The sequence below is a fragment of the Asparagus officinalis genome, chromosome 5, assembly GCF_001876935.1.
Source record: "Asparagus officinalis chromosome 5, Aspof.V1, whole genome shotgun sequence".
NCBI lineage: Eukaryota > Viridiplantae > Streptophyta > Magnoliopsida > Asparagales > Asparagaceae > Asparagus > Asparagus officinalis.
Window position 1 is genome coordinate 92,177,497 of NC_033798.1, and position 19,231 is coordinate 92,196,727.

Below are 19,231 nucleotides of genomic sequence, written 5' to 3' on the forward strand. Positions count from 1 at the left end.
AAAGTATAATATTTTAAAGGGAAATATCAAAAAACTCCCCTTAGCTTTGGACAATAATCAAATAACCCAACATAACCTTGAAAATATCAAAAAACTCCCTTCGTGCGGGGGGTGGGGGGTGGGGGGATCAGAAAGCCTCTTTATCTTTGAGATTTTATAAGGAAATCACGTTAAAAGCGATGAATTTGGGGGAATTTTTTGATAAAATCTCAAAATTTGAGGGTTTTTGATAAAATCTAAAAGTTAAAGAAAGGGCTTCTGATAATCACTGTGCTCAAGGTGGTTTTCTATTATTATATCCCAAAAATCTGCCACATAAAGAAAATCCATGAAACCATTCTGATATTTAAATGTAGGACAAAATTGACTAGCAAAAGAGATAATAATTACTTTCAAAAAAGTTAACTTCTAGCTAATTTATACATGTGTTATGCTCATGTCTGCACAGGTGCGTCTATTTTATTTCATTAAAGTTACAGTGATGAGTAAAGTTGAGGGAATAAAACATTTTCGGAGGCAAATTTACAATTATCATGATTCAGAGAAAAATTTAAAAATACCTACAATTTGGGGGATTGAAAAAACCTAAATGAAAATATGGATAAATTTCACTGAACTCCCAATAAGTTTGGTGTTTAGGTTTAAATCCCCAGTTTCTATAAAATTCTTACTAAACCCCAAATAACTCTTGACATAGAACCCTCAAAATTAAAATTATTAGTTCATGGGTAGTCATATGACCAAAATACGGCCCTATAATTTTTAGTAAAAACCCCAGTAAGTTTTATGTTTTTTTGACTTAACCCCCAACAATTTTTGGCAAAAACCCCCTAATAATGAGGTTGCTAGTAGTTTTTAGATTTTAAAGGGGTTTGTTTCTAATTTTAGATTTTTTTTGGGTGGTTGTTTGTACTTATTAAATGTTTTGGGGCTTTTTGTAATTTTTAAAAAGTTTTAGTAATTTGCTAATTTAAAGGGTCTATTTGTGGTTTTTTAAAGATTTTTTGATAGTTTACAATTTTAAAATTTTCAGGGTGCTATGATTTTTTAATTTTTTTCATTTTTCATGTGTCTGTTTGAATTATTGAATTTTTAGGGTGTTGTTTTTAAGGGTGCTATTTATCATTTTTCACTTGTTTTTTTTGTAATTTTCTCATTTTTAATGTCTGTCCGACTTCAAAATTTTTGGGGTTTGTAATTTTCAAAATTTAAAGGGTGTTATTTGTACTTTTTACATTTTAAGAGGTTGGCTTTAATTTATGAAAGTTTGGGATTCATTTCGAAATTTAGAATTTTTAGAGGCTTTTTATAGTTTTTAGATTTTTCAAGATTAATTTATTATAGTTTTAGATTTTTTTATAGCTATATGTTTTTTTAAAAAAATTTCAAGGTTTTTTAATATCTCGATTTGCATGGTGTTTTCTATAGCTTTTAGGAATTTAAAGGGGGTTATTTGTAGCTTCTAATTTTTTTAAAAAGTTATTTGTAATTTTAGACTTTTTAGGTAGCTATTTGTAATTTTTCATACTTTAAGGATTGTTTGAAAATTTATGGGTTAACTTGCAAATAAGAATGATGTTAGGGGTATATACTGGCCTTGAGGGATAATTTTCATCAACGTGAAATTTTGTGGTGATGACATTTTAAAGGTAAATTACAAAAAAATAGAACATTTTGGATGTTTTCTAAAATTATCAAACTTATTGAGGATTTAGTGAGAGTTGCAGATATTTTGGGAGTTTAGTGGTCAATGCCATAATTATGGGAGGTTTATTGAAATTTAATTTTTAAAATAATTTTTAATTTTTTTTATTAGGGATAGTTACCAATTATTTTTTAATTGTGATCAAAAGATTTTTCCTTAGCCACTGTTTGATCTCTTTTAATATTAAATTTTGGTTAAATATTTTACCTTTAAAATATTTGAATATATATATATATTATTGTCTCTCTACCATAAATCATCTATATAAGGAGGACTCTAGGTGGTTTCCAATCCAGAGGATTTATTTCATTTTTACATAAATCAAGATATTCTTTATTCATTTGACATGGTCTAGATTTTGTAGGAATGTCCTTTTCATTAAAACCATCAATATATGGTAGAGAAACAATATGTTTCTTTCTTTCCCAGAAGGCATTTGGAAGGTTACTACATATAGTAATCTTAAATTTTTCTTAAGGTTACTACATATAGTAATCTTAAATTTTTCTTCTATATGTAGAATAACCTCTTTGATTATACATTTGCTGAAGTTGGGCTGATAATCCCATTAGTTCAAATAGGAATTCCATTCACTATTTGTTAAACCATGGACAGATCAGCATACTGAAGCTGTTAAAAGGATAAAAACCAATGTTAAATGCCTACCTTGTACTCATTTAACAAATAGTGAATGGTTTAAAATAGTTGAAACTGATGCCTCTAACCTAGGATATGGAGGAATCCTTAAACAAATTGATCCTAATACTAATAAAGAACAATTAGTTAGATTTACCTCTGGTAAATGGGATAAAGCCCAGTTTAACTATTCAACTATTAAAAAAGAAATGCTTTCTATCATTAAATGTTTATCTAAATTTAGAGATGATATTCTTAATCAAGAATTTCTTTTAAAAACATAAAGAAATCGGACAATGGTTTTTTAAGAGCTTTTCAAAATCTGAACAGCTAGAATTTAAAGACAAGTATTATACAGACTTGCAAGAAAATAAGAAATTAGAATATTTCATACCATGGTTTTTAAAAAATTATATACAAAATCAAGAAAACCAAATTAGAGTAATAGAAGAACATTATAAACAGTGGAAATCAGCCACTGGTATGAATATAAGATCTATATATCCTCCAACAGATGCTTTAAAAATATCTGGAATTCATTCTAGTAATCTAGAAACTAATGCCTTTGTTAAACAAAATGAAGCAAACGATGCAACTCTAAAAGAGTTAAATAAAATAATTAAACAAAATAATTATACAAATCTACATTTACAAATTGTAGGAAACCAGTTAACAAGAATTGAAGATGATTTAGATAAATTAATAAACAAATTTATTCTGTACTTTGAGCATTTTAGGAACTTAGCTATAAGAAAAATGCTTGGATAAAAAAGAACTTTATAGGTGGTTTTATCATAACCTTATTCTGTACTTTGAGCATTTTAGAAAAATATGGTAGCTTCTCTTTGATTATACATTTGATTATAATTGGTATGAGCATTTCATTCTTGAAAACTCATACTGTTAAGATTTTTAACATCTGTAAGATTTTCATGTCAGAACTAATTCCTTCTTCGTTTGCTTTAAGCAAGACCCTTAATAAGGGCAAAAGAGTAAAAAATACTCAAAGTACAGAATATACTTCTGAAATTGAGGCCTTAAATAAATGGACAATTCCTGCTATCCCTAATAAAGATATTTATAAAATTGGGTTTTTCGATTATAAATCTTTAATAACTATTAAAACCCTTGAACGAACTACGACTGTAGATCGTGATGAGCAAACTTTACAATTGCTTAGTCCTGTTGATATTGAACCTTATATGGACAAATATAATTATATTCACATAGGCTTAATACAAGTCGCTTTTAGACCTTTAACCCTTCAAGGATTAAATGCTTCAATATTAACTTGTTTAAGAGATGCTAGATGTTTAAATTGGACCCAATCTTTAATGGGTATTATGGAAACTAGTCTTTGTAATGGACCAGTTTATTTTAATGTTTATCCTAACTTAAATTTATCTTTGACAGACCCCCAATATATTTGAGGCAGTAAGTTTGAATATAAAAACTCATGGTTATAACTTTCTCTCAGGATCTGAGACTATAGCTATAATTTATAGAATTCATTATAAAACTTGGACTTCTTTAGCTCCGAAAGCTAAGATGCATTCGAAACCAGGAAAAACGATTCTGGTTGAAACTAATATTTTATCATCAAATATTGCTGTTAATAGACAGATTAAGTGGGATGAAATAAATTTTCCGGATAGTTGGGTCATATCTAACGCTGTTCAACCACAACCAATTATAAATCAAGAAATTGATCAAATAACTCAAAACGGTTGATGGAGAAGTTGAAATTGTGTTTAATCCTTCTAGAACCATTCGTTTATCAGACGTAACAAGTACATCTAGAAGATCGATTTCCAGGTCAGGTTCTTATAGAACTAATGATATTAAAGGTATTAATATTTCAGGGTCTGTCAAAGATAAACTTAAGTTAGGATAAACATTAAAATAAACTGGTCCATTACAAAGACTAGTTTCCATAATACCCATTAAAGATTGGGTCCAATTTAAACATCTAGCATCTCTTAAACAAGTTAATATTGAAGCATTTAATCCTTGAAGGGTTAAAGGTCTAAAAGCGACTTGTATTAAGCCTATGTGAATATAATTATATTTGAGGCAGTAAGTTTGAATATAAAAACTCATGGTTATAACTTTCTCTCAGGATCTGAGACTATAGCTATAATTTATAGAATTCATTATAAAACTTTGACTTCTTTAGCTCCGAAAGCTAAGATGCATTCGAAACCAGGAAAAACGGTTCTGGTTGAAACTAATGTTTTATATCAAATATTGCTGTTAATAGACAGATTAAGTGGGATGAAATAAATTTTCCGGATAGTTGGGTCATACCTAACGCTGTTCAACCACAACCAATTATAAATCAAGAAATTGATCAAATAACTCAAACGGTTGATGGAGAAGTTGAAATTGTGTTTAATCCTTCTAGAACCATTCGTTTATCAGACGTAACAAGTACATCTAAAAGATCGATTTCCAGGTCAGGTTCTTATAGAACTAATGATATTAAAGGTATTAATATTTTAGAGAATAATATTCCTCATGGATTATATAAAGATAATAAAGAAAAAGAGAGAAATTCTCCAACTAGCTCTGAAATGAGTTTTAGAATGCTTGGTTAATATGAATATTAAAGAAAACCAAAGTATTAAAAACTTTCTTAATAAAGAATTTTACGAAGAAAAACATAAAGAAATCAGACAATGGTTTTTTAAGAGCTTTTCAAAATCTGAACAGCTAGAATTTAAAGACAAGTATTATACAGACTTGCAAGAAAATAAGAAATTAGAATATTTCATACCATGGTTTTTAAAAAATTATATACAAAATCAAGAAAACCAAATTAGAGTAATAGAAGAACATTATAAACAGTGGAATCAGCCACTGGTATGAATATAAGATCTATATATCCTCCAACAGATGCTTTAAAAATATCTGGAATTCATTCTAGTAATCTAGAAACTAATGTCTTTGTTAAACAAAATGAAGCAAACGATGCAACTCTAAAAGAGTTAAATAAAATAATTAAACAAAATAATTATACAAATCTACATTTACAAATTGTAGGAAACCAGTTAACAAGAATTGAAGATGATTTAGATAAATTAATAAACAAATTTAACGAAGTTATACCTTCTTTAAAAATTCTTGAAATAAATAAAACCCTTAACACTGATAGTGGAAAAGCAAAGGTTATGATAAAACCACCTATAGATATTTCAGGAAATAAAACCCTTAACACTGATAGTGGAAAAGCAAAGGTTATGATAAAACCACCTATAGATATTTCAGGTTTTAAAAGAGGAGATGAAGTAACCTCTGATATAATAGAATTATTAACTAAAAAATTTAATAATTCTAAGCTAAATATGGTAGCTTCTACTTCATCCATTATACAAACAGATTCTTCAGAAGAAGAAATTGATAATATTCAGGATAATATTTCTGAAAATGAGTTAACTCAAGGAGAATTATTAACTTTAGAAAATCAATTTACATCAATTAATAAAATGAAAAATCCTTCAAAAAGAATTGAAAGGTATTATTATAAAAGACCTACTCCTCCTGATGTTTTATTTGAAGAAAATGACACATATATTCAAAGTGACTATAATGGCCGAAATATTTATGAGTGGAATATTGATGGGGCATCAGATTCTCTTATATATTCTACCATGCATCGAATGATGATGTACTCTACTGTTTGTAGACAAAATGGTAATACCGATAGAATGATTGCCTCATATATTTCATGTGGTTTTACTGGTGTCCTTAAAGGATGGTGGGATAATTATTTATCCTCTAATGCCAGAGATGAAATTTTAAATGCGACTAAAATTGTTAATGGTGTCCCACAAGAAGATGCTATTTATACTCTTATGTTAGCAATAACACACCATTTTACTGGATTATATCAAGATAATGGAGAAAGAATAAGGACATTATTACAAAACTTTAGATGTCCATCTTTAACTCATTTTAGATGGTATAAAGATACTTTTCTAAGCAGAGTTATGATGCTTGATAATGCAAATAGCTCTTATTGGAAATCCAAATTTATAGATGCTTTGCCAACTTTATTTGCTGATAAAGTCAGAAATAAGATAAGAGACGAACAGGGAGGTTATATCCCCTATGAAAATCTTACCTATGGTTACTTAACTAATGCCTGTATTAAAGAAGGATTAGCTTTATGTAATGATTTAAAACTAAAGAATCAACTAAAGTCTCAAAGACTTACTAAAAAAAAGAGTTAGGTGAATTCTGTGAACAATTTGCTTTTGATCAACCTTATAGAGTTGAAAAGGAACCAATAAAAGATTTTAAAAATAAAAAGCATTCTTCTTTTAAAAAGAAAAAGAAAAAATTCTTTAAAGAAGAAAAAAGAGAAAAAAGGGATAAGCATAAAAAACCCTTTAAATCAAAGAAAAATATAAAAGAAATCCACTGTTATAAATGTGGTAAATTAAGACACTATGCTAGTAAATGTTATACTAAAAAGAAAATAGATGCCATAGAAGATGAAGGCCTTAAAAGGACCTTATATAAAATAATGATTAATAGTGAAGCAGAAGAGAATGAATCATCCTACTCTGAATCTGATTCTGAAGAAGATACACCTTGTGTATGTACAACTAATAGTTGTGATGAATCATCCTACTCTGAATCTGATTCTGAAGAAGATACACCTTGTGTATGTACAACTAATAGTTGTGAAAATAATGCTGACTATTGGAAAGCAATAGTTAATATGAATGGTTTATCCATCAATATGATATCTTCAAATCATGAAATAATAACTAAAATTATATCTGAAGATATATCTTCTGAAACAAAAAGAGAATTAATAGAATCTCTTTTAAAAACTAAAAAATTGATAAACCTAACATTGAAAATGTTTATTCTATGTCTGAAGTTGTGAAGAGACAAAAGAGTCAGGCTTCTACTTCTAAATCTCTTTCTTTGTCTAGTTTAAACAAAGAAATTCAAGACTTAAAGAAAGAAGTTAAAGACTTTAAAACAAGAAAATCAATTTATTCTTAATAAAATAAATGAACAAAAAGAGGATCAAAATTCTCTTATAATATCAGAAGAAACTCCTGATAAAGAAAGTTCAGAATTTTTACAAGTTTTAAAACAAGTTACATCTCAAAAATGGTACATAAATATTACTCTAGCTATAGCTGAACAAGTCGTCATACCCGACCTTGTAGCTTTAGTAGATAGTGGTGCAGATTTAAATTGTATCAATGAAGGAATTATACCTTCAAAATTTTTTGAAACTACTACTCAAACTCTAAGTAGTGCTAATGGAAATAAATTAGATGTTAAATATAAATTACCTAATGCATATATATGTGTTCAAGGAATTTGTATCCCTATTCCATGTGTCTTGGTAAAAAATTTATACCAAGATGTTATTCTAGGAACTCTTTTTCTTCATAATATAATGCCTATTATTAATGTAGACACTCAAGGCATTAAAGCTACTTACAAAAATAATGAAATAATGTTTGAATTTATTTCTGATCCTCAAACTCGTTTATTAAATGAAGTTAGAAAAATTATTCTTAAAGAAAATCAAATTAATTTTCTTAAAAAAGAAGTTTTATATGTTCAAATTGAAGAACAAATTAAAATGAAAAAAGAGTTAATAACTCATATAGAAGAAAAATTTAAGATTACTATATGTAGTAACCTTCCAAATGCCTTCTGGGAAAGAAAGAAACATATTGTTTCTCTACCATATATTGATGGTTTTAATGAAAAGGACATTCCTACAAAATTTAGACCATGTCAAATGAATAAAGAATATCTTGATTTATGTAAAAATAAAATAAATTCTCTTATTAAAAAGAAATTAATAAGGAAATCATATTCTCCTTGGAGCTGTACAGCATTTTATGTAAATAATGTTGCTGAACAAGAAAGAGGAGTACCTCGACTTGTTATTAATTATAAACCTTTAAATACAATCCTCAAATGGATAAGATATCCTATTCCTAATAAAAGGGATTTATTAAACCGCATTAATAATGCAAAAATATTTTCTAAATTTGACTTAAAATCTGGATATTGGCAAATTCAAATAGAAGAAAAAGATAGGTATAAAACTGCTTTTGTCGTTCCTTTTGGACATTATGAATGGAATGTCATGCCTTTTGGATTAAAAAAAATGCCCCTTCTGAATTTCAGAATATTATGAATGAAATATTCATTCCATATACAGATTTCATCTTATCATATATAGATGATATTTTAATATTTTCCCAAAATTTTGACCAACATGTTAAACATTTAGAAATATTTAGAAACTTAGCTATAAGAAATGGCTTAGCAGTATCTGCTCCTAAAATAAAGTTATTCTTAACTCAAGTAAGATTCTTAGGACATAATATTCATAAAGGAACGATTATTCCTATAGATAGAAGTATAGAATTTGCTTCTAAATTTCCTGATGTTATTAATGATAATAAACAACTGTAAAGATTTTTGGGTTCTCTTAATTATATTGCAGATTATTATAAAAATCTAGCACAAGATATAGCTATCTTATATAATAGATTAAAAAAGAATGCTAAACCATGGACAGATCAGCATACTGAAGCTGTTAAAAGGATAAAAACCAATGTTAAATGCCTACCTTGTACTCATTTAACAAATAGTGAATGGTTTAAAATAGTTGAAACTGATGCCTCTAACTTAAGATATGGAGGAATCTTAAAACAAATTGATCCAACTACTAATAAAGAGCAACTGGTTAGATTTACTTCTGGTAAATAAGACAAAGCCCTATTTAACTATTAAAAAAATGCTTTCTATTATTAAATGCCTTTCTAAATTTAGAGATGATATTCTTAATCAATAATTTTTATTACACATAGATTGTAGCTCTGCTAAAAGTGTTATAGAAAAAGATGTTAAAAAGCAGGGGGTTAACCCAAAACCAAAGTCAAAATGATCAAAGGACTTATAGTCCTAACGAATTTTTTGAAAACTCAAATACTGAGCCCAGTTCATGGAGAACTATAGCTAAAAAGAATTACTCAAGTAACCAGGCTAAAAGCCCAAGTTCATCTCAAGCCTTTTATAAAGGCCTGGTCAATGATCTTATAAATAAAGTAAACCAGGAAGATAATCCTGAGCCATTTCGACGATAGTCAAAAGGGAAACAAAATGGACTCCTAAAAAGAAATCAGAAACAGTTCTATATCTAGAACCTGAAGATGTTTCTTCCATGAAAGATATTGATCATATCAGAACTAGATATTTAAATGACAACTATTATCCCACTTTGTCATTAAAATCAAGGTCATGGATGAGAACCTTAATTACGCAAAAGGGAATGGAAATAACTCATTTCTGGGGATCTGAAAATAGAACTATCCCCCCAACTTCAGCAAATGTATAATCAAAGAGGTTATTCTACCTCGAAAATGGGCTTTATACCCAAACCAAGATTTACCTTTGGTCAAAGCCCAGAATTCCAGTCAAATCTATTCTTTCAACTACTGGGATTATCAGCAAGTTTTTTACAATATATTTTTATATCAAAATCCCAAAAACAAACACACTTGGCTGATAAAGCTTTGTCCTGAAGCTCTTCAAAAGGGTATCCCTTCTTGGTTTTATAATTGGTGGACAATTTATGGGGCTGAGTTAAGCATCCTACCTGAATCAATAGCTAAATTATATTCAGCTTGGGTAGAATCTCACCCTGTTATTTCTAAAATGGAAGACAATAATATTGTCGAAGGCTTATGTGCTGTTCACTTCTTCTCTGAAACTGAGATTCCATGGATATGGACATGGACATTTGAGTCTGATTGGGATGATCTTCATCTACCTATTCTCAAAAGAAACCATTATTGCAGATGGTGGAACGGAATCATTATAGATGAGAAAGTTCAATTGATTGAAGAAATTATAAAAAGAAATCATAATATTCTTGAAAACTGTCTCAAGAAATCCAGAAAGTTAACCCAATGATGCAGTTAGCTAAAATGATTAGGCGGAAATATCCACAAGCCTCAGAAGCAGAAATTTAGCAAAAATGTCTTGATCATATGAAAAGACAATTTTTTGAAGTATTTGATACTATGGACACTCAATCCAGTAAAAGTATTAATTCTTGTGGTGATGATAGCACTCTGCCTGATGCACAAGAAGAAGAAGATATCTGGAAGGCTGCAATGGGTATTCTAAATCAGACTCCGACATCTGACCTAAAAGGTAAAGGAAAAGAACTTTAATGAGCTGAGTCTCGGGGAGCCACTCATTAGATTATTCTATACTTCTTAAAGAAGCTTTATTCTAAAGGAACTTTTATAAAGCCCCTTTTAGAAAGATGCTTTGTCAGTGCGGTGTCAGTGTATTGTTAGTTGGCAAGTGCTTTGTATCTTTATTCTCTCCTCATCTATATAAGGAGGACTCTAGTTTGTTGTAAGAGTGTAGTTTTTTGAGTCTAGTTTTATTTTCCAATCTAAGAGTGAGTCTGTGAGTGTGGAGAAGTGTCCCTTGTAAGATCCCTTCTATAAATAAGATTGAAGAACCAGATATTATCTTAAGAGTGGGTCGTCGAACCGTGTAAGTTCTTTTTTCGCTTTATTTCTTGTTCATACTTGCTTGTTAATTAGGATTAGATTAAAATGTAGTATCCAAAAGGGTTAAGAGCAATATTGATCGTAGAAAGTTTTTCCCAAACTCACACTTTTATAAGGAATATGTATGGTACACAAACACACGGATATAGAGACATGTATAATCATGTCTCTGTATCTTGCATTTTGTAAATTTGCTGTCTAGTGTCTGTAACCATGTCTGTGTCTGCACATGTATATGTGCTACATAGCATATTACACAACGCTCTCCTTGTTGAGGGTTGCAAAAAAACATAACCTGCAGAACATATGTTATTTTCTTTATTAATTGTTTAGATATTTTATAATAACAAACTATTCATAATGACTTTAATAATTAGACTCGTTAAAATTTTCAAACATGGTGGACCGAAAGAGTGGAGTAGGGTTTAGAAGCCTTCGTGTTTGTTGAGAGTAGTTAGGTGTAGATGCTGGGGAAGCTCTCTAGGTGGAGATAGGGTTAGTGTTTTCTTCATCGGGGTGAGAGGAGATGGGATAGGTGAGAAGGAACCAGAAAGGAATGGAGCCTTGTTGTTGGTGAGAGGATTCATCTTCGGCGAAAGCGCAAGAGGTAGAAGTGATCGAGAGTTTTTCTTTTTCATTGAAAGCATGAGAGGAATAGGTGGAGTGGGAGGAGTGGAGGAGGTGTTGGAGATGGTGTCATGGGATTGCTACGGTTTTCCATGCAAATGAAATTGGGGTTGGGAGATTTTTGGAAACTTATTTGGGTTAGCTTGATACTGATTTAGACGGTGCAGATATTATCATGTGTCCAAGTTTGATCATCAATTTAACAATTTAACAAGCGTTAAATAACGCCTAATGTAACGCAGATAAATACATTTTTCAGCGTTATTTTCTCTTTTAAATGCAAGATGGGTTTTCTACCTTAGCTTTATCACTTCGGCTCTGTTAGGTTTCGGAACGGTTTTTTTTTTACATTGTTAGAAACATCATTTAACCTTTAAAAATCAACCCTATAACTGAAGGGGTATTTTATCCAATGTTGCAGAACTGGGGTAAATTTGCAAATATCTAGGTTGGCTTTTTTTGGGGTTTTTTTTTTTGGGGTGGGGGGTGGGGTTTGGGGTTGCGGTTAATTTGAAAATATAGAAGATTTGAGGGGTATATTTGAAAATATAGAAGATCTGATGGTATATATGCAAATAACGTTTTTCTAAACCGTTTAGTATAAAATATGCTAATCAACTATGGAGGAAAACTAAGAGGCTGTGGAAACCACCAAACCTTTAACAGTCTATAAAAATCTATTCTAGTGAGCGAAAATCCTAGATCATTATTGTTAAACTCAAAAAACTAGTCTAAAAGAGCATAAAGTTACTGAATATACGAAATCATGATTTGCGTCTTCAACATAAGCCATAATAAACAGAGATTGAACAGCAAATAAGAGTTTGGTAGTTGCTTTTGCTTACTGGAGATAAGACATGACCTTTGTAGACATAAGACTGTTCTGCTTAACTTCATGGTATATTTGTTTACTTATGATTCTTCTCCTCCTTGTGTGTGAGTGGGTTGATACGACAGTGAGTGTTGGTAGTTGGTGTATCTGTTTGACAAAATGACAAAGTTATTTTTTTTATTTTTTTGTTTTTTTTGGGTGTGTGTGTGTGGGGAGGGGGGTGTGGAGGGATTGGGTTGGGCGAGGTTTGTAGGCTTAATAATGACATAGGCAAACAATAAAATGCCAAGTATTTGTCTCTTGTTCACTATTTACTTGGTATGTAAAGATAGCATCACCTGCTCATATGTTGTTTCAAGGAAGACTATTGTATGATTGAGGGCGTTCTCAAGTCATTTTCTCCAAAGTTGTATCTTTCTTGGACTATTTCTTATAGTAAAAAATTTATAACTTCTACCACAGCTGTGTTATTTAGAAATCAAAATTATATTCCTTCTCTTTTACTCAATACTACGGTTAGCATTGCCCTTGTGTTCTTTGTTTTAAATCAGGTTTATGGCACTCTTTATGACAGTCAATCGTGTCCCAAGAGTTGGTTTCGAAAGTATGAGAAATGCTTAACACCTGTAGGACACAGTACTTGTAGTTTACCTAAGATTTGTATTTTAGAGATTTGTTTTATCCTAAGATTAATTTTACTCACTATAGCCCTGTGATCTAATAACACAGGACACTCTAGTGAGTTAAAATTTTAATAACATGTTTGGTTCAATTTGTTATTAATACCTCTAATGCCTATGTTCTATGTGGAAATTTGTCATTATAAAGTGGTATAAGATTAGAACATAATAGCAAATGTCCAGAATACCCGTCAACCTACTAGTCATGGACTTTAGCTAACTCTAACTTAGTTGTAGCTATGAGTTGAGGTGTACGATAACGACACTTTCTAATTAGTTAAATGTTGTTATAGAAGACCCTCTGTTATAATAACAAACCTAAGTTATGCAACACTTGTTTAATATCAGCTTCTTCTATCATAGTCTTTTAACTTTCTAAATACAATAATGCTTAAAAAAACCAACTTAGGCACACATAATCAAATTCCCTCGTGAAGCCAATAGAACCCAAACTACATGCTGCAGGTTGTAGATGCCTTCATTTTGTTTTGACCTTAGTGTTTTATTACTACTGACTGCAATAACAAATTGATCAAAAAGACCTGACAATATATTTCAAACCATGGAGTAACATTCAAGAGATGCTCCGGTTCTGATTACTTTTTTCCAGTCAGAGTGATTGTCTTTCGATTATTTTATTCGGTACAAAGACCATAACAGGTGAAGGAAACATGTAGATGGAAATCTAACTAGTTTTTATTTTATTCGGTACATTACCATAACAGGTGAAGGAAACATGGAAATCTAACTAGTTTTTAGGAAAGTTAACTGGTAGGAGAGTCTTCTTGGGTCTAGTTCCAATTGGTAAATTGTCCCAAGACTACAATAACACCCCCTTCGCCTCCTTTATTTAGTCCAAAATCTCAGGACTATTTTGAACCGATCACTTCACTATTTTATTTTAAAGGATAAAGGCTTATTTCCTCTAAATAGTATCCAATCCAAACATGGTCTAAATTCTTACTTTTATGTGAGGCCGCAAAATCTTCATATATCTAACGTACTCCACCAAATCTCTTTAAGTTGTTTTAGATAATAGTAAAAGTGACTAACTCTATAGAAACCTAATCAGGGATGCTGTGTAAAAGATCCTAACACATTAGGTGTAGTACAATATTAAGATTTGATGGGCCTAATATAAAATTAATAAAAAAATTTAGGGTCTAATTTGTCAAAAGCCTTCATATTTTCAGGACACGTCAACTTTTCTGATAATTATGCAACTTGGATAGAAATCTCATATGTCATTCTTTTTCTTCTATTGATTAAGAAACTACAGTAACATTTAGTAAGAATAGTTTATGGAAAATTTTCTGAAGAACTGTATATGGATAGTTATTTTAAGAATCACATACCTCATTTAAAATGTAGAAAACATAAAAAAAATGATTGTTGAATGAAGAAAAAAAATTAAGTGTAATGTTAAAAATGATTTTCACTTAAGAGTTTAGGTGTATTATACATAGAAATTTTCATCTGTACATACAAATATCAAATGTAGTGTATTTATGTCGACATATATATATATAGTATATATATGATATATATATATATATATCATATATATATATATATATATATATAATATACTATATATGACGAATTTAATGGGTATCCTTGTGCAGTATGGAGGGGATTTCCTCCTATACCCTCGTAAAATCACATGATTGGCGACATTATGGATTGATCTCGCTCCGTTGAAATCTTGATCTACATATTCTAAACCCCAAACACGTACCAAGTTTGGGTGAACGCGCCGTCGTTCGGTTGATCCTCCTATCTGAGCCATGGTGAAAAGTTCTGAATTCATGAATACCGTTAAAATTGATATAGAAGTGGATGAAGGGTCAAACGACGACGGTTCACCCCCAGAACTTGGGTGTTGGAGTTCTTATGAATATGTAGATCAAGTTCAACGGACCGGATTCATCCACAATGTCGGCCTCGATATCATGTGATTTTAGCGGCGTCAATAGAGGAATCCCCTCCTAATGAACATAGGCATACCCATAATCTCTCACCCGCTTGTCTCTCTCCTCTCTCGTCTATATATATATATATATAATATATATATATATTATTATATATATATCTATATAATATATAATATATATATATTCCATATTCTTCTCAGTAATTATACTCCATGTCCACAAGGTTTAAGATATCGGTTATCAAAAATATATTGAACAACCAAAATTCATATCAGAATTAGATTATTTGAGATATATCAGGGATAAGTAGTAAAAATCAGTGTCATATTGAATGGTAAGCATATATAATATAATGTTCTAAAATGTAATCTAAGCACATTTAATGAACCGTTAACAAACTCATTACTAATAAAAATGAATCAATAACTGACTCACAAAGAATATTCTCTGTTCAAAATTAAATAAAAGTATATAATAATCTCTATTCAAAGGAATCAGTCATAATTACAAAGAATCAGTTAGAAAGAATAATCAGTCACAAAACATAATCTCTGTTCAAAATTGTTAACCATAGTGAATCATGCGTCATTAAGTTATACAATCAGGGAATTAAATTAATATATATACTACTCATCACCAATCAGATTAGAGTCCAGTCTTAGAAGTCTGACCCGAAAATTTCATAAAACAACACACCCCAAAATTCCGTACCTGGCTTTCACGGGTGAGGGTCAAGGCTCGAGGATGGTTGTCAAGCTTTGAGGGTCGTCAAGATTCGAGGATCGTTGAGCTTGGAGCGTCGAGGATCATTGAGTGAGAACTGCGGAGCTTTGAGGGAGAGTCGTTGAGCTTCTCTAGGAAGCTTGCGAGCGCTTTAGGGGAGAGAAGGAGGCAGAGAGGATTAGGGTTATGCACTGGGTAGATGGAGAATAGAATAGGACACCATTGTTTTTTTAGTGGGTGGCACGTTGAGTATGGAAAAAAGGGTTTTTGTTCTCCAAATCTGAACCAGTATTAGAATGTAAATTTTAGCAAAAATTGGGTGATTTTGAGCCCTTGAGAAATTGGCCGCTTTATCAGCTTTACATCAATATATCGGGAAAAGTTGGCCAAAACATATATGCGATGAATTTTTGTAGAAATTGTATCGGCCCTGGTCTAGACCTGATTTATTGGCTATTAATTAATAAAATAGGTTGATTTCTAAAACCTAGCGCACATCATATCCCATTTGATGTCTCATTTCTTAACTATAATTTGGGCCCTCTACAACAACAACAACCACGCCTTTGTTCTAAATGTTTGGGGTCGGCTACATATGGATCCTATTTTTTTCATTCCATTCTGTTATGAGTCATCTCATCCGTTAAGTTAGTCCTAATCATATCATTATTAATTGCTTCTAACCAAGTCATTCTAGGGCTACATCTAGATCTCCTAGTCCCATTAACTCTAATATTATCGATTTTTCTAATCGGTGCACTAAGGTGTCTCCGTTGTACATGACCAAAACATCTTTATCTATTCTCACTTATTTTATCCTCAATAGGAGCAACCTCTAATTTACTACGGATGCACTCATTTCTTATTCTATCTTTTAATGTTTACCCACAGGACCATCACAACATTCTTATTTCTACTACACTCATTTTTTGATATTCTAAAATTTGTACACATCGATTGAGACTTTGCTTCACCAATTTAAAAGACATAAAAGGCATGAAGCGTATTATTGGTTTTTTTCCCCTTCACTCAAACATGATAGAGCTTATTATCTCTCTTTTGAGTTTTTAACTAGCCTGCCTCATTTTGACCCTGTGAACTTTATTTTCATGTATGTAATTATCTGCATGCATGTATTAGTTACCCACTGATACTGATCCCATTGTGTTACTTGCAGGAAGTGGAAAAATCATTCTCCTTTTGGGGCACCCCTGAGGGGGATATTGTCCATCCAGCCGAGTGCATGCATCAATTACTTGAGCAGGTTCGGCAGCATAGAGTCAATATTGATGGCAATGTTTGCACTGTGATGGTAACAATGCTGGTTCTGGAGGTAATCCCTTGTTCCTTTGTGACATCTATGTTTGTTTGCACATTTCTTTGCTCCATGTTATGTGGTTTCTGCATGGTGAGTGTCGGAAATTTTTGTTGTTTTTTTAATGTTCAAATTGTGTATTTTAGATTCGTATGATCTTGGTAGAATTTTCTTGTTGTGACAGAATTTAATTCATAACATCTCATTTTTTTTCTTTTATCCTTTGCCACAACTTGCAACTGAATGAGCTGGATTAGTAAATTGAATTGATCAAACTGGTACCTGATATTTTTAATGGTGAGTAGTGTTATAAATGTCTGATACCAAATCTATGGCAGATGGAAATATTCCATGTGGATGACATATATAGGCATATTTAGTAAATACTGAATGTCATTTTAAGGACACATCCTAAATATCCAACATAATCTCTTAATAAGGCAGTACATTGATCATATAAAACTAGTGTTGATTATACAGTTAAGTTTATTTAACTGGAATTTAAATAGGATTCACTTCATGGAATCAACGTCATCAGCAAATCAATTTATTTGGTAGTTTTTGATAAATATATACACATCAGAGAGAAATTTCAGTTGTTTTATCTAAGGCAAAAACGATGAAAGAGGGAGGATAGTTTTTTACAGTAAACTAGGTGAGTGGAGAATTCAGCTATTTATTTAATGGAAAACAGTGAAGAAATCAAGAGGGAAAATTTTCAAGTTGTTATTAATGATCACTGTTGTTCTTGCTGCTGTTGTGATTGCTGTCATCATGGCTGCTGTTGGTTAGAAAAAATCTCCCTAAACTTCCACGAATCCCCCAGCAGTGTTAATGGATCAATATGCTAATAATCAAAATAATGTCTTATGAGGCCATTAACACTGTAGGGGTCCTTGGGAAATATGAATGTTTAAGAGGGAGGGAGGGAGGGAGGGAGGGAGGAGGGGGTTGGGTTGTGAGACAACCAAAAGTTTTGGGGAATTTACCGAAATAAAAGCTCAGGGGGATTTGTTGGAAATGTTCAAGTGTTCAATGTGGGGGTTGTCAAAAATTTACCATTTACTTTTCTACTAGTTCTAGTTTGTCTAGTAATCCAAAATAAATAAATAAATAAAATCAACAATATATGTGTGGTTAGTGATTATGATGAACACAAAAGGTATAAATATGTTTTATCTGGTATAGGCTTAGCTTCCAACTCTTAATTAATTACACAAGATCAAGGAGAAACATCCATGCATTCATTTTACCGATTTTGTGCAACTTGCAGGGTTGGCAGCGCAAGCTGGATCCAAGTTATGATGTGATGCACACACTACAGACTTTGCTTTTTAAATCTGATTGGGCTGTCTCTCTCAAGTACACAATTGACGGTCTCATGGCACCCTGAGTGTATTTCTTTACCGCTATCTCTACAGTCAGTAAAAGTTTGCATTCTAGAAGATGTTAAAATTCAATTTTGAAAAAAGTTTTGCCTCTTGTTTTTCAAGTTGTGCTTCCACTTGATACCAATTTTGTTTTTTGAAGTCATTAGGATGATTTTTGTAATAATACGAAGGTACATTTAACTTGTCCTAATTCTTACTATACGATATCCCTCCGCATATCAAGTTCATTTTTGCTCTGGATCTGAAACATACATCATAGTCGTAATGTATTCTATGTACCGAAGATGTTCAATAAAACCATCAGATGTTTTGGCATGACAAACTGAAACTTGACAGTTCCGTTGCTTACATTTGTCCGCTAAATACATTTGTTGGTTGTGGATGCATAGTAAATTCGGGTATACCTCCCTTTTTTATAACTATGATGAATTTTGTTTTTGTGGTTTTACTTGTAAGGAAATGCTTGATTACGAGATGGACTGTGTTAATTGAGAATCGAATTCAGGTTTGGTAGTTCTTCGGCCTAGAAAGTTGTCAAATTGTTTGCTTGTGTCAAGCTTCGAGGATTATTTTTGAGATTCTGTATATTACACGCATTATACGATGCTGTTTCCTTAGCTATCTGGGGGTGACGACTAGTCCTGGGGGCCCCTTGGCAACTCCGCTGCTAACCCGGCTAAGGGCTAAAAATGTTTTTTTGGAAAACCCAGGTTAGTTATTTCTAGCAATATGTTCCACAAGCAACTAGTCCAAAGATCAGATCAGTCTTTTCTAATTTTCTCACAAGATTTTCTTCCGTCCACCCCTCA

At 31.3% G+C, this 19,231-nt stretch overlaps 1 protein-coding gene across 2 annotated transcripts in view; it reads left to right on the forward strand.

Moving 5' to 3' along the window:
* LOC109840176 (uncharacterized aarF domain-containing protein kinase 2-like) overlaps positions 1–18,744 on the forward strand; it is a 44,107-nt gene extending 25,363 nt beyond the window's left edge. For both annotated transcript variants that reach the window (XM_020408718.1, XM_020408719.1), the window contains exons 6-7: positions 16,894–17,049; positions 18,305–18,744. In XM_020408718.1, coding sequence (XP_020264307.1) covers positions 16,894–17,049; positions 18,305–18,424 — 276 coding nt within the window. In that variant the 3' untranslated portion in view covers positions 18,425–18,744. The remainder of the gene's footprint in view (positions 1–16,893; positions 17,050–18,304) is intronic.